General features: G+C 46.4%; 1 protein-coding gene across 6 annotated transcripts in view; it reads right to left on the bottom strand.

The window, feature by feature from the left end:
* Positions 1–2,126: 2,126 nt before the first annotated feature.
* The window catches only part of hhatla (hedgehog acyltransferase like, a), a 42,156-nt gene continuing 23,620 nt past the window's right edge, over positions 2,127–20,662 (bottom strand). For 5 of the 6 annotated variants that reach the window (XM_055865858.1, XM_055865859.1, XM_055865855.1 and 2 more), the window contains 11 exons: positions 15,529–15,596; positions 15,133–15,246; positions 14,466–14,492; positions 9,027–9,221; positions 8,317–8,526; positions 7,452–7,623; positions 5,356–5,500; positions 4,934–4,969; positions 4,507–4,708; positions 3,564–3,705; positions 2,127–2,942 (listed from right to left, as the gene is read on the bottom strand). In XM_055865858.1, coding sequence (XP_055721833.1) covers positions 2,776–2,942; positions 3,564–3,705; positions 4,507–4,708; positions 4,934–4,969; positions 5,356–5,500; positions 7,452–7,623; positions 8,317–8,526; positions 9,027–9,221; positions 14,466–14,492; positions 15,133–15,246; positions 15,529–15,596 — 1,478 coding nt within the window. In that variant the 3' untranslated portion in view covers positions 2,127–2,775. The remainder of the gene's footprint in view (positions 2,943–3,563; positions 3,706–4,506; positions 4,709–4,933; positions 4,970–5,355; positions 5,501–7,451; positions 7,624–8,316; positions 8,527–9,026; positions 9,222–14,465; positions 14,493–15,132; positions 15,247–15,528; positions 15,597–20,662) is intronic. The other variant, XM_055865861.1, reaches the window with a different exon arrangement.

Raw genomic sequence — 20,662 nt, 5'->3', positions numbered from 1 at the left:
CTGTATGGAGTTGAGCAGTCATGGATACTGTATGGAGTTGAGCAGTCATGGATACTGTATGGAGTTGAGCAGTCATGGATACTGTATGGAGTTGAGCAGTCATGGATACTGTATGGAGTTGAGCAGTCATGGATACTGTATGGAGTTGAGCAGTCATGGATACTGTATGGAGTTGAGCAGTCATGCATACTGTATGGAGTTGAGCAGTCATGGATACTGTATGGAGTTGAGCAGTCATGGATACTGTATGGAGTTGAGCAGTCATGGATACTGTATGGAGTTGAGCAGTCATGGATACTGTATGGAGTTGAGCAGTCATGGATACTGTATGGAGTTGAGCAGTCATGGATACTGTATGGAGTTGAGCAGTCATGGATACTGTATGGAGTTGAGCATTCATGGATACTGTATGGAGTTGAGCAGTCATGGATACTGTATGGAGTTGAGCAGTCATGGATACTGTATGGAGTTGAGCAGTCATGGATACTGTATGGAGTTGAGCGGTCGTGGATACTGTATGGAGTTGAGCAGTCGTGGATACTGTATGGAGTTGAGCGGTCATGGATACTGTATGGAGTTGAGCGGTCGTGGATACTGTATGGAGTTGAGCGGTCATGGATACTGTATGGAGTTGAGCAGTCGTGGATACTGTATGGAGTTGAGCGGTCATGGATACTGTATGGAGTTGAGCAGTCGTGGATACTGTATGGAGTTGAGCAGTCATGGATACTGTATGGAGTTGAGCAGTCGTGGATACTGTATGGAGTTGAGCAGTCATGGATACTGTATGGAGTTGAGCAGTCATGGATACTGTATGGAGTTGAGCAGTCAGGGATACTGTATGGAGTTGAGCAGTCATGGATACTGTATGGAGTTGAGCAGTCATGGATACTGTATGGAGTTGAGCAGTCATGGATACTGTATGGAGTTGAGCAGTCATGGATACTGTATGGAGTTGAGCAGTCATGGATACTGTATGGAGTTGAGCAGTCAGGGATACTGTATGGAGTTGAGCAGTCATGGATACTGTATGGAGTTGAGCAGTCATGGATACTGTATGGAGTTGAGCAGTCATGGATACTGTATGGAGTTGAGCAGTCATGGATACTGTATGGAGTTGAGCAGTCATGGATACTGTATGGAGTTGAGCAGTCATGGATACTGTATGGAGTTGAGCAGTCATGGATACTGTATGGAGTTGAGCAGTCATGGATACTGTATGGAGTTGAGCAGTCATGGATACTGTATGGAGTTGAGCAGTCATGGATACTGTATGGAGTTGAGCAGTCATGGATACTGTATGGAGTTGAGCAGTCATGGATACTGTATGGAGTTGAGCAGTCATGGATACTGTATGGAGTTGAGCAGTCAGGGATACTGTATGGAGTTGAGCAGTCATGGATACTGTATGGAGTTGAGCAGTCATGGATACTGTATGGAGTTGAGCAGTCATGGATACTGTATGGAGTTGAGCAGTCATGGATACTGTATGGAGTTGAGCGGTCATGGATACTGTATGGAGTTGAGCAGTCATGGATACTGTATGGAGTTGAGCAGTCATGGATACTGTATGGAGTTGAGCAGTCATGGATACTGTATGGAGTTGAGCAGTCATGGATACTGTATGGAGTTGAGCAGTCATGGATACTGTCTATAGTAGAATGGAGGGATGGACTTTAGTGCTATAAGTTTGGGTTGGGGTTCATTCCATATGAAAAACAATATACCCAAAGATGTATTTGTAAGAATGTAATCCATTCTATAAATTATTAATCCATTTTGAACTACATTTTCTGTTCAATAATACAGTATAACCCTTTGATTCTTGTTAGACGGTGGCTGGCTCAACCAATACAATAGCCTAAAGATATCCTGAAGAGAAAAATTAGGCCTCTTCTGTAACACGTGTACCTATGTAGTTACTCAGTAGGGACTCCCACTGGATCTCTTACTTAAAGTTTGTTACCATTATTGTTAGGATACTTCAAGTTCTTCAATAAAAAATAAAATAATAAAAATAAATACTCAAGATGTAAGATGAAAAATGTTGATGTAATTTAGGTCTCAAGTAGAAATAAACGTTCTGGGGAAAAAAGCTATGTAATATTAACACAAACAAGACAGAGTTATGAGGTTTCAGTTTTGTATTACTGCAGTTGTTTTGGTACATTAAAAACACACATAAAAGACACTTGAACAAAATGTAGAGACATTTAGCTCAGAGGTGTTTGACAACAACGTGCAATGCCAAGGATGTGGGTTTGATTCCCACGGGGGGACCGGTACAAAAAAATGGATACAATCACTACTGTAAGTTGCTCTGAATAAGAACATATGATGTCAATATATTAGCTGTGTCTGCATAAAATATTTGCCATGTCTATCTTCAATTTCCTGTTATCCATCTTTTGTTTTAATATGAATATACAAAATGTAGCTTCGGTACCAAAAAGGACGAGGGTACGGGTCAGATGGCGACTATCTACAGCAAGTGCACTTTAGGACTTTTCACAGTTAAAAATAATAAAATAATGCTTTGTTTTTTCAAAACCAACAGAGAGTGGTAGAGTAGTAGTTGTCATGGTGACAACTTGGTAGTAGTAGTGGAAGAGTTGCCACGACGATGATTACCCCGTGACTTGTGACAGTCTGGTACGATTCAGTACAGTACGGAAGTGCGAGTGGGTGCGAGGAGGGGGGGGGGGGGTTGTTGACTGTTGATGTGAAAACCAGGTCCTCAAAAAACAAAATTAAGTTTTCTCCTTGTTTGTGCGTTTACTCAGCTTTCTTTTTTCCGATCACCTCAGGCAGGTCTTGGGGTGTAGGGGGCACGGCCGCTGGCTCGGGGTCATCCAAAAAGGCTTGTTTTCTCTCCCTCTCCTTCACCAGCTGAACACCACAGTAGGTCACAAACAGTACAGACAGCGTGGACAGAGGGAAACCTGGAAGACAGAGACAAGAAGTGAGAAATAGACTAGAGAAAGATGTGAAATATAAGATGGAGAAAATATACTTTTGAACGACTGCAGTTATCAATTTAAATTAGACGGGTCGAGAACACTTTCAAAAGGAAGGAGTACATTTTTATCAGACTGGTCAAGAACAGTTTCAAAGGAAGGAGGACATATTTATCAGACTGGTAAAGAACAATTTCCAAGGAAGGAGGACATATTTATCAGACTGGTAAAGAACAATTTCCAAGGAAGGAGGACATATTTATCAGACTGGTAAAGAACAATTTCCAAGGAAAGAGTACATATTTATCAGACTGGTAAAGAACAGTTTCCAAGGAAGGAGGACATCTTTATCAGACTGGTCAAGAACACTTTCAAAGGAAGGAGTACATCTTTATCAGACTGGTCGAGAACAGTTTCCAAGGAAGAAGGACATCTTTTGTCAAACACCTCAGACCAACAAGCTGTTATCCTCTGTGGCGTTTCTTTCTATGTAACTACATACAATATTTACGTTTGGCCTATAATGTAAATATGGAATATACTTTTTCTACATGACTTTTGAGCATTGTTCTTTGTGTTGTCCACTCCAGTAAAGGTCCTTCTTACCTTGGACTATCAGTCTTTTTCCCACCAGCTTGGCGAACTCCAGACTGTTGAGAGCCAGGATGTTGTAGAGGATGATTGTCCAGAAGTTGAGGGCGCCGAAGACGGCTCTGATTCTACGAGACATGGCCTCACCTATGGCATACTGTGGACGGAGGGGACAGAGGAACAAATCCATGGCTTTTGCTGAAGGCCCAATCAGTCTCCAGCCCCTACTTTCTACAGCCACTCCTGTAGATCTGAATCTGACAGGATTGGATTGCAAAGCAATATTGAAATATTGGGAGCCATGTGGCAACATTGGCAGCACACCTGCAATCATGATTACAATGTGCAGCTGATTCATATCAGTACATAGCTGGGGTACAGTAGCCCCTCCCCCAGAGGGTACAGTACCCCCCCAGGATGAGGGTTGGTCTACCATAGAGCAGCTCTTTCCCACATAGCATCCATTCATTTTCAATAACAATTTGCCTTGTCTTTTTTTAACCCTTACTTTACCAGGTAAGTTGACTGAGAACACATTATCATTTAAAGCAATGACCTGGGGAATAGAGGGGGGATGAATGAGCCAATTGGAAACTGGGGATGATTAGGTGGCCATGATGGTATGAGGGCCAGATTGGCAATTTAGCCAGGACACCAGGGTTAACACCCCTACTCTTATGATAAGTACCATGGAATCTTTAGTGACCACAGAGACAGGATATCCCATCCAAAAGACAGCAACCTACACAGGGCTATGTCCCCAATCACTTCCCTGGGAAATTTGGATATGTTTTGTTGTTGACCAGATGAAATAGTGCCTCCTACTGGCACTCCGACACCACTTCCAGCAGCATCTGGTCAACCACCCAAGGAATCAAACAGGACCAACACTGCTTAGCTTCAGAGGCAAGCCAGCAGTGGGAGGCAGAGGTGGTTTGCTGCTGGTGTTAAAACTTACCTCGATGTTGGAGAAGGGAGGTATGGAGAAGATCTTGTCCACCCAGAGCTCCAGGTTGAGACCAAAGCAGTTGAAGAACGACCAGATGTAGACCAGCTCACATGGACCCAGCCACAAAGTGGTCACAACGAACGTACAGATGGTCGCCACCAGCTCCTTGAAGATATTTGTGTGGCTTCCTCCAATGTAGTCGTAAACATACCTGTTAGAGGAGATTTGAGATGCAGACACCGTTTTGTTAGTAATGAAAGGTTCATTGTTTTGCCTTTGGTCATCAAAGGATGTTCTCCCCGATGATGGAAGTGGGGCCCGAGTTAAACCGTTTAGGAACCACTGATACTGGGGAGTAAATAAGCTTTGAAATGAATTCTGGGCATTAAGAGGGGTTTGAAAATGTTTTGCCATCTATCGACTACGGGACACTCACTTGCACAGCCAGTCATTGATGCCTCTGTCAAAGTGCCTACAAATTGAAGAGAGGATATTAGTTAGAGAGCATGTAGTCTATATTCATTGACCTAAAACTCAATACTCATTGTGATGTCCACATCCAGCAGTAGATGTATAATGAAATGGCACAGAACACAGCTTCCGACATTCACTGGACAAGTGTTCACATGTGAAGGGTTAAGGTTCTGAGACTTACATTTACGTCATTTAGCAGACGCTCTTATCCCTGAGCGATATTACAGGAGCAATTAGATTTAAGTGCTTTGAACAAGGGGCACATCAACAGATCTTTCACCTAGTCGTCTCGAGTATTCGAACCAGCCATCATTCAATTACTGGACCAATGCTCTTAACCAGGGATTCACTACATGTGAATCCCTGTGGTGGTTGGACACTTACGTCTCAGCGAACACGTAGAGCATGGTGATACACTTAGGAGGCTGAGGAGGATCCAGATGATCAAGTCTGGCCACAGTGTTGATCACCCCAAACATCACCGCTGCCTTCACCCAGTCATACACCAGGTTAGAGTAGGCCAGACCAGCTACAGACGAGAACGACAAGTTAAGTCCCTGTCCAGATCATGCATCATTTGAAACGACATGCAATTCACTTACAGTTTTGTTACACATTTCAACGTGTCATTGATAATATGTATACGCTATATAGAGAGAAGATAACACCGTAGCATAATATCATATTTGTATTACCACAACCACCGACAACTCTGCAGAGAAATCATGCTAAACTTGATATCTCTGTTAGGTAGTGATATTGGCCTATAAGATGAGGTTGTATTTTCTGTTTTCCTGGTCAGTTTTTCCTGGTCAGGTGAGGAAATAAACAGGATTCAATCCAGTGGATTTATGCAGGGAATACACTACACTATTTCGCTACGAATTCGCCATGTTTTTGCCATCCCAGATCCATTTTAATGATCGGGGTGAAATCCTATGAACTTGGGTTAGGGTCAGAATACGTCGGGACTGGCGTAGTTTGAACAGGTCAAGGACGCACCGATGATGACTGTTCCGTTCTCCAGACCCCTGTTGGATGACCTTATCATTTTCTGACATGTTAGACCTTTTTTGTCGTACATCTTGTCGTATGAGCAGTGCTACGACGCGATTGGGCAATGGACTACTGCCAATAGCCAATGAGCACTTGGCATGTGAGACCAAAACAAAGATGGTGAAGAGGAGAGCAACAACAACATGCACTGTGTGGACCGAGGTGATGGAAGACAGATTGGGGGAGCTGTGGAGAGAACACAGCTGCCTTTTCAATATTAAACGTTTTATGTGACCCTCTGCAGAATAGAAAGTCCATATTGTCCAAGTCTGACCAACCATTGGCTGGTCCATATTCTGCGCCTCTTCCATTGGCTGGTCCATATTCTGCGCCTCTTCCATTGGCTGGTCCATATTCTGCCCCTCTTCCATTGGCTGGTCCATATTCTGCGCCTCTTCTATTGGCTGGTCCATATTCTGCGCCTCTTCCATTGGCTGGTTCATATTCTGCGCCTTTTCCATTGTCTGGTCCATATTCTGCGCCTTTTCCATTGGCTGGTCCATATTCTGCGCCTCTTCCATTGGCTGGTCCATATTCGGCGCCTCTTCCATTGGCTGGTCCATATTCTGCGCCTCTTCCATTGGCTGGTCCATATTCTGCGCCTCTTCCATTGGCTGGTCCATATTCTGCACTTCTTCCATTGGCTGGTCCATATTCTGTGCCTCCGTCTCTTTCTTGATGTTTCTGAACACATTAATTGTGCACACTAATAAAGCTGCTCGCTGTTTCTGTTATGTTTGCGTTATGGCATTTTTTTTACGACAACCGAGAAATGTAGGGCATGATTAACTAGGGAATCATGGTGTAATGTGAGCACCCACATCCTTGGGTTGAGGTTGGTTTGAATGAAAGATTTGGGACAAGAAAATCGGGAAATGTGTTACTATTTAGAAGTCATGTAGTGTGCGCCCAGCATTAGGCCGGGATTCAATCCGATCGCACTTTGCTGACAATGTACCATTAAAAGGTCATTTCCGATTGAGAAAACGTATGCAGTGTTTACCTTGAAGAAAACATATGCAGTGTTTACCGTGAAGAAAACATATGCAATGTTTACCGTGAAGAAAACATATGCAGTGTTTACCGTGAAGAAAACATTTGCAGTGTTTACCGTGAAGAAAACATTTGCAGTGTTTACCGTGAAGAAAACGTATGCAGTGTTTACCGTGAAGAAAACATTTGCAGTGTTTACCGTGAAGAAAACGTATGCAGTGTTTACCGTGAATGCGGTCTCTGCGAACGCGGGAACATTGCCTTTAAGAGGTGCATCGTCGACAATGTGTGATGGGATTGAATCCTGGCCTTAGTACATTTCAATGCTTGATAAGAAGGGCTACAACCTTTTTCATGATTACGTGTTCCTGATCAGGAAAAACTCCTAGCCCCACTGATAAAGGTTGAACCTTAAAGTTAGCTGAACTGACCCAAGGACCAGTCGGACAGCTGCTTGACCAGCTTCATGTCATTGGGGATGGTCAGGATGTACAGGTAGTGGAAGAACATGTCCACCACCAAAATGGCTCCCAGGTGCAACAAAGCCCCGGTGGTAATGTTCCACATCTCTCTCTGCTTACGGGTCAGGTTAGGGTTGTTGGCCTGGGGGGGGGTTCAAAGTTCAAAGTTTAAAGATCATGGTATGGTAAAAATGACTGACCAATACATTTGTTCTAGAAAACAACCAATATAGAGAAAACAAACTCAAGTGACATCACATTGATGAACTAAATCTTACAATGTCAATTTAATTATGACTGCCAGCTTCACCTGCTCAAGGATATAACTCATCTGAACATGGTACTGATGGAACGTCTGGATGGGTCCAAAGTAGAAGAATGACTCACCTGAACGTGGTACTGATCGAACGTCTGGATGGGTCCAAAGTAAAAGAATGACTCACCTGAACGTGGTACTGATCGAACTTCTGGATGGGTCCAAAGTAGAAGAATGACTCACCTGAACGTGGTACTGATCGAACGTCTGGATAGGTCCAAAGTAGAAGAATGACTCACCTGAACGTGGTACTGATCGAAAGTCTGGATGGGTCCAAAGTAGAAGAATGACTCACCTGAACGTGGTACTGATCGAAAGTCTGGATGGGTCCAAAGTAGAAGAATGACTCACCTGAACGTGGTACTGATCGAACGTCTGGATGGGTCCAAAGTAGAAGAATGACTCACCTGAACGTGGTACTGATCGAAAGTCTGGATTGGTCCAAAGTAGAAGAATGACTCACCTGAACGTGGTACTGATCGAAAGTCTGGATGGGTCCAAAGTAGAAGAATGACTCACCTGAACGTGGTACTGATCGAAAGTCTGGATGGGTCCAAAGTAGAAGAATGGAAGGTAGAAGTTATACTTGAGCAGGTCAGTGAAGGTGTAGTTGCCGTCCTTCTTCTCACAGTTCTCCAGAGCAAAGCTCATACAGCGCATTATGGTGAAACAGGATCCTCCGTAGAACAGGATGTCTTGCAGGTCGAAGTAGCCCGTCACAAAACCTTCCTGGAGGAGATGTGAACATGATGTCAGTCATTACTGAGGAAGTTTAGTCAAACAACTGACATCTTCCCAATATGGATGCCATACTTTGTCAAGACTTCAAACTTCTATTCAAGAACTAATACACCAATGACTATTAAAAAATCCATTCCAGAAAGTTAAGTTACATAAATTTAGAAGTTAGTTCAAAATACTAATGACATTTGGTGCATATTTACTTTGAAATGTGTGTCTAATCGCAGTCACAAAGATAGCACTTCCAGGACCGACATTTATTCCCTCAGCTCCGGGAAGAAAGTGAATCTACACTAGCTATGTACCAGGATAGTGCTGAACCGTTAAAATTTAGTTCGGAATACACCAAGGACATGGTGTTGTGAATCCATTGTACCAATAGTTGATTGCGAACACTAACCTGACACTTGCTTGATGTTGTTGAGACAAGGACAGGGATAGGATAGGTGGTCAAATCAATCAGAGAGCTCTAAGTTTAGCCAACCCACCTGCCAGGTATTAAAAGGTTCCATCTTGAAGGTGGCCAGGCTGGCGAGACCGGCGACGAAGACGATCCACTTCCTCTTGACCAGAGCCACGCTGTAGAGGATGAAGCAGTGTGATAGGACCAGAGCCAGGAAGCCCCCGCCCATACTGACCAACACCGCCAAGCCACCGTACAACCCATAGATCAACGACCTGTGCTGTGGAGCAGGAAGAGCCAACATTATTACAAGGTTGTAACAAGGTTATTTGAATATATATATATTTTTTACAATGTTATTGCAAGGTTGTTATAAGGTTATCACAAGGTTATTACGATGTTGTTATTATAAGGTTATTACAATGTTGTTATGATAATGCTGTTATGATAATGTTATTACAATGTTATTACAATGTTATGATAATGCTGTTATGATAATGTTATTACAATGTTATTACAATGTTATGATAATGTTATTACAATGTTATGATAATGTTATTACAATGCTGTTATGATAATGTTATTACAATGCTGTTATGATAATGTTATTACAATGTTATGATAATGTTATTACAATGATGTTATGATAATGTTATTACAATGTTATGATAATGTTATTACAATGTTATGATAATGTTATTACAATGCTGTTATGATAATGTTATTACAATGCTGTTATGATAATGTTATTACAATGTTATGATAATGTTATTACAATGTTGTTATGATAATGTTGTTATGATAATGTTATGATAATATTATTACAATGTTGTAACAATGTTGTAAAAATTGTATGATATGTTATTATTACAACTATATAGCAATGTTATTAGAACTTAATTACAAGGTTAAATCAATGTTATCAGACATCTTAATGGTTGTAGTGATAACACTTTAACATCCGGTTTGGAGCGAGCGGTCGCATTTGCATTCGCTCTGCAGGTAGTATAAATTTTCATTTCATTTTCATTACATTTCATTATAGTACAACGGTTTAATTTGTCTAACCTTAGCAATTTCTTCTTAGCTAGCTACTTAGCCGTCTGTGTATAAAAGATAATTGCGTAATTATCGTATTCCGTCGTCTATCGTAGTCCACACTGCTATCTGCCCAGTAGCTAGCAAACGTCCACCGTCTACCGAATAGTAGTATAAACTTTTCATTATAGTACAACGGTCTGATTTTCATTTTCACTACAGTACAACGGTTTGATTTGTTTGATCTTAGCTAGCTACATAGCCGTCTTTGCATCAAACATAATTGTGTAGTTATTGAGGTTCGCCAGCCAGCTATTTTCGCCCTAACATAACGCAACGTAGCCAAACACTGCTAGCTAGCCAGCTTGCCACCGAATAGCAGCATTGTAGAAACGAGTGCATTACAACGGAACGACTTGATCAGTGTAGTGTTGGCTGACTACACAGTTGTCTTTGCTATCTTTGATTTGTATTTGTTCGATCTTAGCTAGCTACTTAGCTGGCTACATAGCCGTCTTTGTATCGGTGATAATTGTGTAGTTATCAAGGTTCGCTGAGGTTCGCTAGCCAGGTATTCTCGCCCTAACGTAACGTAGTCAACCCTGCTAGCTAGCCAGCTAGCCACCGATTAGCAGCACTGTAGAAACGATTACATTACAACGGAACGACTTGACTTGTGTAGTGTTAGCTAGCTACTTAGTTTTCTTTGCTATCTTTCTATCTAAGATAATTGTGTAGCTTTGAGTAATTATCGGTTAGCTAGCCAGCTATTTTTCGCCTCCCGCGCTGCCGTCCTCCTACCTAGCCAACACTGCTAGCTAGCCAACTTCTACCGAATAGCAGCACTGTAGAAACTTACATTACAATAGGAACGACTTGATTAGCGTAGTGTTAGCTAGTTGTCTTTCCTGTCCTTGTATCCATGATAATTGTGTAGTTTAGAGAAATTTAGTGAAATTGTCGAGGTTACCTAGCCAGCTTCACTTTCAACAACGTAGCCACTGCTAGCCAGGCTACTTCACCAGCCAGCAGTACTATATCATTTTAGTCAATAAGATCTTGTATTTTATTCTTATGTTTTGCAACGTAAGCTTAACTTTCTGAACATTCGAGACGTGTAGCCCACTTGTCATTCTAATCTCCTTTGCATTAGCGTAGCCTCTTCTGTAGCCTGTCAACCATGTGTCTGTCTATCCCTGTTCTCTCCTCTCTGCACAGACCATACAAACGCTTCGCACCGCGTGGCCGCGCCCACCCTAACCTGGTGGTCCCAGCCCGCACGACCCACGTGGAGTTCCAGGTCTCCGGTAGCCTCTGGAACTGCCGATCTGCGGCCAACAAGGCAGAGCTCATCTCAGCCTATGCGTCCCTCCAGTCCCTCGACTTCCTGGCACTGACGGAAACATGGCTCACCACAGATAACACTGCTACTCCTACTGCTCTCTCTTCGTCTGCCCACGTGTTCTCGCACACCCCGAGACCTTCTGGTCAGCGGGGTGGTGGCACCGGGATCCTCATCTCTCCCAAGTGGTCATTCTCTCTTTCTCCCCTTACCCATCTGTCTATCGCCTCCTTTGAATTCCATGCTGTCACAGTTACCAGCCCTTTCAAGCTTAACATCCTTATCATTTATCGCCCTCCAGGTTCCCTTGGAGAGTTCATCAATGAGCTTGATGCCTTGATAAGCTCCTTTCCTGAGGACGGCTCACCTCTCACAGTTCTGGGTGACTTTAACCTCCCCATGTCTACCTTTGACTCATTCCTCTCTGCCTCCTTCTTTCCACTCCTCTCCTCTTTTGACCTCACCCTCTCACCTTCCCCCCCTACTCACAAGGCAGGCAATACGCTTGACCTCATCTTTACTAGATGCTGTTCTTCCACTAACCTCATTGCAACTCCCCTCCAAGTCTCCGACCACTACCTTGTATCCTTCTCCCTCTCGCTCTCATCCAACACTTCCCACACTGCCCCTACTCGGATGGTATCGCGCCGTCCCAACCTCCGCTCTCTCTCCCCCGCTACTCTCTCCTCTTCCATCCTATCATCTCTTCCCTCTGCCCAAACCTTCTCCAACCTATCTCCTGATTCTGCCTCCTCAACCCTCCTCTCCTCCCTTTCTGCATCCTTTGACTCTCTATGTCCCCTATCCTCCAGGCCGGCTCGGTCCTCCCCTCCCGCTCCGTGGCTCGACGACTCATTGCGAGCTCACAGAACAGGGCTCCGGGCAGCCGAGCGGAAATGGAGGAAAACTCGCCTCCCTGCGGACCTGGCATCCTTTCACTCCCTCCTCTCTACATTTTCCTCTTCTGTCTCTGCTGCTAAAGCCACTTTCTACCACTCTAAATTCCAAGCATCTGCCTCTAACCCTAGGAAGCTCTTTGCCACCTTCTCCTCCCTCCTGAATCCTCCTCCCCCTCCCCCCCCCCTCCTCCCTCTCTGCAGACGACTTCGTCAACCATTTTGAAAAGAAGGTCGACGACATCCGATCCTCGTTCGCTAAGTCAAACGACACCGCTGGTTCTGCTCACACTGCCCAACCCTGTGCTTTGACCTCTTTCTCCCCTCTCTCTCCAGATGAAATCTCGCGTCTTGTGACGGCCGGCCGCCCAACAACCTGCCCGCTTGACCCTATCCCCTCCTCTCTTCTCCAGACCATTTCCGGAGACCTTCTACCTTACCTCACCTCGCTCATCAACTCATCCTTGACCGCTGGCTACGTCCCTTCCGTCTTCAAGAGAGCGAGAGTTGCACCCCTTCTGAAAAAACCTACACTCGATCCCTCCGATGTCAACAACTACAGACCAGTATCCCTTCTTTCTTTTCTCTCCAAAACTCTTGAACGTGCCGTCCTTGGCCAGCTCTCCTGCTATCTCTCTCAGAATGACCTTCTTGATCCAAATCAGTCAGGTTTCAAGACTAGTCACTCAACTGAGACTGCTCTTCTCTGTATCACGGAGGCGCTCCGCACTGCTAAAGCTAACTCTCTCTCCTCTGCTCTCATCCTTCTAGACCTATCGGCTGCCTTCGATACTGTGAACCATCAGATCCTCCTCTCCACCCTCTCCGAGTTGGGCATCTCCGGCACGGCCCACGCTTGGATTGCGTCCTACCTGACAGGTCGCTCCTACCAGGTGGCGTGGCGAGAATCTGTCTCCTCACCACGCGCTCTCACCACTGGTGTCCCCCAGGGCTCTGTTCTAGGCCCTCTCCTATTCTCGCTATACACCAAGTCACTTGGCTCTGTCATAACCTCACATGGTCTCTCCTATCATTGCTATGCAGACGACACACAATTAATCTTCTCCTTTCCCCCTTCTGATGACCAGGTGGCGAATCGCATCTCTGCATGTCTGGCAGACATATCAGTGTGGATGACGGATCACCACCTCAAGCTGAACCTCGGCAAGACGGAGCTGCTCTTCCTCCCGGGGAAGGACTGTCCGTTCCATGATCTCGCCATCACGGTTGACAACTCCATTGTGTCCTCCTCCCAGAGCGCTAAGAACCTTGGCGTGATCCTGGACAACACCCTGTCGTTCTCCACCAACATCAAGGCGGTGGCCCGTTCCTGTAGGTTCATGCTCTACAACATCCGCAGAGTACGACCCTGCCTCACACAGGAAGCGGCGCAGGTCCTAATCCAGGCACTTGTCATCTCCCGTCTGGATTACTGCAACTCGCTGCTGGCTGGGCTCCCTGCCTGTGCCATTAAACCCCTACAACTCATCCAGAACGCCGCAGCCCGTCTGGTGTTCAACCTTCCCAAGTTCTCTCACGTCACCCCGCTCCTCCGCTCTCTCCACTGGCTTCCAGTTGAAGCTCGCATCCGCTACAAGACCATGGTGCTTGCCTACGGAGCTGTGAGGGGAACGGCACCTCAGTACCTTCAGGCTCTGATCAGGCCCTACACCCAAACAAGGGCACTGCGTTCATCCACCTCTGGCCTGCTCGCCTCCCTACCACTGAGGAAGTACAGTTCCCGCTCAGCCCAGTCAAAACTGTTCGCTGCTCTGGCCCCCCAATGGTGGAACAAACTCCCTCACGACGCCAGGACAGCGGAGTCAATCACCACCTTCCGGAGACACCTGAAACCCCACCTCTTCAAGGAATACCTAGGATAAAGCAATCCTTCTGCCCCCCCCCCCCCCCCCCTCCCTTAAAAGATCTGATGCACTATTGTAAAGTGGCTGTTCCACTGGATGTCATAAGGTGAATGCACCAATTTGTAAGTCGCTCTGGATAAGAGCGTCTGCTAAATGACTTAAATGTAATGTAAATGTAAACACTAGGACATTATACTATGATGTAATATACTCAAGTCTATATGACATATGTACCAAACAGATACATTAGTAACCAAACACCAGCGATGACTACGTTATAAATGGTTGATTACACTAAAGTGATGACGGTTGGGATGAAAAGAATTACTTTAAAAAAAAATACATATATATAAAGAGTTATCTATTGTGTTTAATAATGTTACCTTGCAATACCAATCATCCATACCAATCTTCATCGCAAGCGCAAAACAAAACAGAAAGCGTGTTTAAAACATGAACACATTTGTCAGGTGTTTACCCATTAAATTATTGGGAGCATAATCTTTGATTATACATAAATGTGCTATTCCATTAGTCAGCCAACTCGTGCTTTTTACTAGGCAGGATTATACAATAATAACAACAACAAAAAAACATTCCAAATTACAGTGCAATGCAAAATTAACATTCAGTTACTATAACAACATGTTAATAATACAATGTTGTTTCGGGCGTAACTACAGTGGTACTACACAGGCATACGAGCAACTAGAGGCGTCAGGAGCGCTAGTTAAAAATCTGTCGTTCTGCCTCTGAGCACGGCAGTTAACCCCCAACAACTGACGTGGATGTCGATTAAGGCAGCGGGGTTGGGTGAAGTACGGAGGACACGTTTCAGTTGAATGCATTCAGTCGTACATCTGACTAGGTATCCCCCTTTCCCTTTATGTCAATGGTTACACATACCTAAAAAGCTACATTTTGGCGTTACCCCTCACTGGTATCCTATTCTCTCTATAGTGCCCTACTATATTGACCAGAGCCCTATAAGAGTGCCTTTTGAGAGCTACATTTTGAGTGTGTGAAGTCATTGTAACTGTGAATACACACCCTGGGAGATATCAGGGAGCAGACTTTGGCAAAGATCACATGACCGGCGAGGGCGAATAGGATGTGATTGCGGAACGTTGTGAACCACATCACCCATTCGAAATCAGCAACGTCCTATAACACATGAAAAAACAAATATATTAATTCACATATCAATTTCAACAATTAAATTAATAAAAAACAAAAAAAAGTGTGTAAAATGTATTAGTAATACAACGTAGTCTCACGAGTAACAGAGAGATACATCTATTCCATTAGTTAGAACATATTAAGCCTAGTACTGGACTAATTAAGCATGCTCAATGGAGAACCTCACTTTTCAGTCCAGGACTAGGTTTAATCTGTTTCAGTGTATGGGAGGGCTTGTACGTTACATACTGGGAACGAACCACTGACCATTTTCCTGCCAAAGTAGTGCCATCCTGGTTTCACGCTCTTCTTGAACACCTTCCTGTTCACATTGTCTGAAAATCGAACAGGAAAGGGAATTACTGTACACTGACGACTGACGGACAAACCATTTAAAACAACAAAAGTGAGAGTTTCGTTGGATTCCGTCAGAGATGAGGGAAACTATCATATCATAGCCTGACGAATCAAACTGATTGTTTGTGTCATAGCCTAGCCTGACGAATCAAACTGATTGTTTGTATCATATCCTAGCCTGACGAATCAAACTGATTGTTTGTATCATATCCTAGCCTGGCGAATCAAACGAAATGTTTGTATCATATCCTAGCCTGACGAATCAAACTGAGTTCTTCTGCTGCTCTGGTTCTAACGTCCGTGGGCACGGCGTGGTGTTTGGCCGGACTATGGAGTGTGGGTAGCCAGGCTAAGGAGTCTGGGTAGCCAGGCTAAGGAGTGTGGGTAGCCAGGCTAAGGAGTCTGGGTAGCCAGGCTAAGGAGTGTGGGTAGCCAGGCTAAGGAGTGTGGGTAGCCAGGCTAAGGAGTCTGGGTAGCCAGGCTAAGGAGTCTGGGTAGCCAGGCTAAGGAGTCTGGGTAGCCAGGCTAAGGAGTGTGGGTAGCCAGGCTAAGGAGTCTGGGTAGCCAGGCTAAGGAGTGTGGGTAGCCAGGCTAAGGAGTCTGGGTAGCCAGGCTAAGGAGTCTGGGTAGCCAGGCTAAGGAGTCTGGGTAGCCAGGCTAAGGAGTCTGGGTAGCCAGGCTAAGGAGTCTGGGTAGCCAGGCTAAGGAGTCTGGGTAGCCAGGCTAAGGAGTCTGGGTAGCCAGGCTAAGGAGTCTGGGTAGCCAGGCAAACCGCATCCATCTTCTGTCTGATACAATCTTTTTTTACCTTTGAACTTGTGTAATTGAAGAGAAAAAAAGACAGTTACGTTTTGATATTCCCATTGAGTGTGTTATTTAGGTAAGAGTAGCAGCATGTCCTCAGGTAGCCTGCTTCTGGTCTCAGGTTCAGGAATGGCTGACAATGCATAGCATTGATCTAAAATTGACCCTAGAAATAGTACTGTTAGGAGATCTGGAGAGACCGGGTCAGTCAATTACTAATATTCTAATACTCTTGGTAAAAGTATTTATCTTCAACACACACTCTGTAGATTCTATTCAATTAGATAGATTGAAATTGTACGTTAAACATCATAGCATAGTTTAAAGATATGTGTTGCGTAGAAACACGAAGTGGGTGGCCAGCAGAGTTAGATGGGATGGCCTGAGGGAAGCTGAGGGTTGGTGTGTGGAATTGGAGACAAGTGGGAGTGGAGTTGCTGTGTGAGAGAGAGAATGATGGTCAAAAGATAAAGGAGAAAAAAAAGTCCAAATAAAACGTAAAAAAAGTACATTTGAATGAACACTAAGTGGCAGTGATTTTACAACTAATGCCTGTTTGCCTGAGGCTATTGCTGTACAGGTGTTTGTACACATGCATATACACACACTCTCATTCAAATAAACACATAAAAGAACACACACATACATGTAATAGTGCCAGACATGCACACTAACATATAAAGTAAGCATTTCTGTTATGATTTCAGTTGTCCTTGATGTCCTTTGTTTTTTTGCATTGTTGTTTGCTGTTTTCTTCTGTCTTTTCCTTGTTTCTCTTTAGTTTATTCTCTTGGTTGTTGGTGCATTGGGGGGTTCTTGGGGGTGGGGGTTCATTCTCTTGGTTGTTGGTGCATTGGGGGGTTCTTGGGGGTGGGGGTTCATTCTCTTGGTTGTTGGTGCATTGGGGGGTTCTTGGGGGTGGGGGTTCATTCTCTTGGTTGTTGGTGCATTGGGGGGTTCTTGGGGGTGGGGGTTCATTCTCTTGGTTGTTGGTGCATTGGGGGGTTCTTGGGGGTGGGGGTTCATTCTCTTGGTTGTTGGTGCATTGGGGGGTTCTTGAGGGTGGGGGTTCATTCTCTTGGTTGTTGGTGCATTGGGGGGTTCTTGGGGGTGGGGGTTCATTCTCTTGGTTGTTGGTGCATTGGGGGGATCATGGGGGTGGGGGTTCATTCTCTTGGTTGTTGGTGCATTGGGGGGTTCTTGGGGGTGGGGGTTCATTCTCTTGGTTGTTGGTGCATTGGGGGGTTCTTGGGGGTGGGGGTTCATTCTCTTGGTTGTTGGTGCATTGGGGGGTTCTTGGGGGTGGGGGTTCATTCTCTTGGTTGTTGGTGCATTGGGGGGTTCTTGGGGGTGGGGGTTCATTCTCTTGGATGTTGGTGCATTGGGGGGTTCTTGGGGGTGGGGAATGGAATTAATTGTATTATCTATTTATTTTCTTCCGAGGGGGGGGGGGGGGGGGGGGGGGCTGTGGGAGGGGTCTCGAATGGTTGAGGGACAGCTATTGGGGAACTGTGGGGGGGATCTTTGAGGGTTTGGGTTTCACAAGATTGTGATCATGAAAAAGGAAACTATGACATATATTTTATATCACTATCATGCACACGCACCCTCACACATAAGGATGGCTCTGCTGCAGAAAGACTGATACATGTTTGATAGTAGTAGTAGACACCCTCTGTCACGCCCTGGCCTTAGTATTCTTTGTTTTCTTTATTATTTTAGTTAGGTCAGGGTGTGACATGGGGAATGTTTGTGTTTTGTTGGTTTTGGGTGTTTTTATGGTAAAGGGGTTGTTGGGTATAGTATATGGGTTTGTGTTGAGTACATGTGTCTAGTGTTGTCTATGTATGTTTAGTTGTCTAGGAGAGTCTATGGTTACCTGAATGAGTTCCCAATTAGAGACAGCTGATTTCGGTTGTCTCTGATTGGGAGCCTTATTTAGGGTAGCCATAGGCTTTCATTGGTTGTGGGTAGTTGTCTATGTCAGAACGTTTGTAGCCTGTATGTGTGCACGACGTTTATTAGCTTCACGATCGTTTGTTGTTTTGTTAGTTTGTATTAAGTGTTTCGTGTTTATTTTTCGTCGTCTTTAAAATAAAAGAAGATGGCTTATTTTCCAAATGCTGCGTTTTGGTCTGTCAATCCGCCACACGATCGTGACAGAACTACTCACCATTACAGGACCAAGCGGCATGGAAAATGGCAACAGGACCCATCTACACAGGATTCGTGGACATGGGAGGAGATACTGGATGGTAAGGGGCCGTGGGCACAACCGGGAGAATATCGCCTTCCTCGTGAAGAGCTGGAGGCAGCTAAAGCCGAGAGGAGGCGATATGAGGAGGCAGCACGGAGACAAGGCTGGAAACCCGTGAGTACAACCCAAAAATTTCTTGGGGGGGGCCTTAAAGGGAGTGTGGCGAAGTCAGGTAGGAAACCTGCGCCTACTCCCTGTACTTACCGTGGAGAGCGAGAGTACGGGCAGACACCGTGTTACGCAGTAGAGCGCACGGTGTCTCCTGTACGCGTGCATAGCCCGGTTCGGTACATTTCAGCTCCACGTATCGGCCGGGCTAGACTGAGCGTTGAGCCGTATGTCATGAAGCCGGCCCAACGCATCTGGTCACCAGTGCGTCTCCTCGGGCCGGCGTACATGGCACCAGCCTTACGCATGGTGTCCCCGGTTCGCCTACATAGGCCGGTGCGGGTTATTCCACCTCCCCGCACTGGTCAGGCGACGGGGAGCATACAACCAGGTAAGGTTGGGCAGGCTCGGCGCTCAAGGGAGCCAGTACGCCTGCACGGTCCGGTATTTCCGGCGCCACCTCCCCGCCCCAACCCAGTACCACCAGTGCCTCCTCCACGCACTAGCTATATGGTGCGTGTCTCCAGCCCTTTACCACCAGTGTCTAAACCACGCACCAAGCCTCCTGTGTGTCCCCAGAGTCCTGTGCGTCCTGTTGCTGCTCCCCGCACTAGCCCTGAGATGCGTGTCCCCAGCCCGGTGCCACCAGTCCCGGCACCACGCACCAGGCCTACAGTGCGCCTCAGCCGGCAGGAGTCTGCCGTCTGCACAGCGATGACTGAACTGCCCGTCTGCCAAGCGCCATCTGAGCGATCCGTCTCCCCAGCGCCATCTGAGCCATCCGTCTCCCCAGCGCCATCTGAGCCATCCGTCTGCAATGAGCCTGCAAAGCCGCCCGTCTGCCATGAGCCTACTGAGCCGTCCGCCAGACAGGAGCCGCTAGAGCCGCCAGCCAGACAGGAGCCGCTAGAGCCGCCAGCCAGACAGGATCTGCCAGAGCCGTCCGTCAGACAGGATCTGCCAGAGCCGCCAACCAGACAGGATCTGCCAGAGCCGCCAACCAGACAGGATCTGCCAGAGCCGCCAACCAGACAGGATCTGCCAGAGCCGCCAACCAGACAGGATCTGCCAGAGCCGCCAACCAGACAGGATCTGCCAGAGCCGCCAACCAGACAGGATCTGCCAGAGCCGCCAACCAGACAGGATCTGCCAGAGCCGCCAACCAGACAGGATCTGCCAGAGCCGCCAACCAGACAGGATCTGTCAGAGCCGCCAACCAGACAGGATCTGTCAGAGCCGCCAATCAGACAGGATCTGCCAGATCAGTCAGCCAGCCATGAGCAGCCAGATCCGTCAGCCAGCCATGAGCAGCCAGATCCGTCAGCCAGCCATGAGCAGCCAGATCCGTCAGCTAGCCATGAGCAGCCAGATCCGTCAGCTAGCCATGAGCAGCCAGATCCGTCAGCTAGCCATGAGCAGCCAGATCCGTCAGCTAGCCATGAGCAGCCAGATCCGTCAGCTAGCCATGAGCAGCCAGATCCGTCAGCCAGCCATGAGCAGCCAGATCCGTCAGCCAGCCATGAGCAGCCAGATCCGTCAGCCAGCCATGAGCAGCCAGATCCGTCAGCCAGCCATGAGCAGCCAGATCCGTCAGCTAGCCATGAGCAGCCAGATCCGTCAGCCAGCCATGAGCAGCCAGATCCGTCAGCCAGCCATGAGCAGCCAGATCCGTCAGCCAGCCATGAGCAGCCAGATCCGTCAGCCAGCCATGAGCAGCCAGATCCGTCAGCCAGCCATGAGCAGCCAGATCCGTTAGCCAGCCATGAGCAGCCAGATCTGTCAGCCAGCCATGGGCCGTCCCTCAGTCCGGAACTGCAGTCCCTCAGTCCGGAGCTGCCATTCCTCAGTCCGGAGCTGCCATTCCTCAGTCCGGAG

Source organism: Salvelinus fontinalis, chromosome 17 (assembly GCF_029448725.1).
Source record: "Salvelinus fontinalis isolate EN_2023a chromosome 17, ASM2944872v1, whole genome shotgun sequence".
In the NCBI taxonomy this organism is placed as follows: Eukaryota; Metazoa; Chordata; class Actinopteri; order Salmoniformes; family Salmonidae; genus Salvelinus; species Salvelinus fontinalis.
Note: the sequence above shows the minus strand (reverse complement) of the source record. Positions and strands in the feature narration are given on the sequence as shown.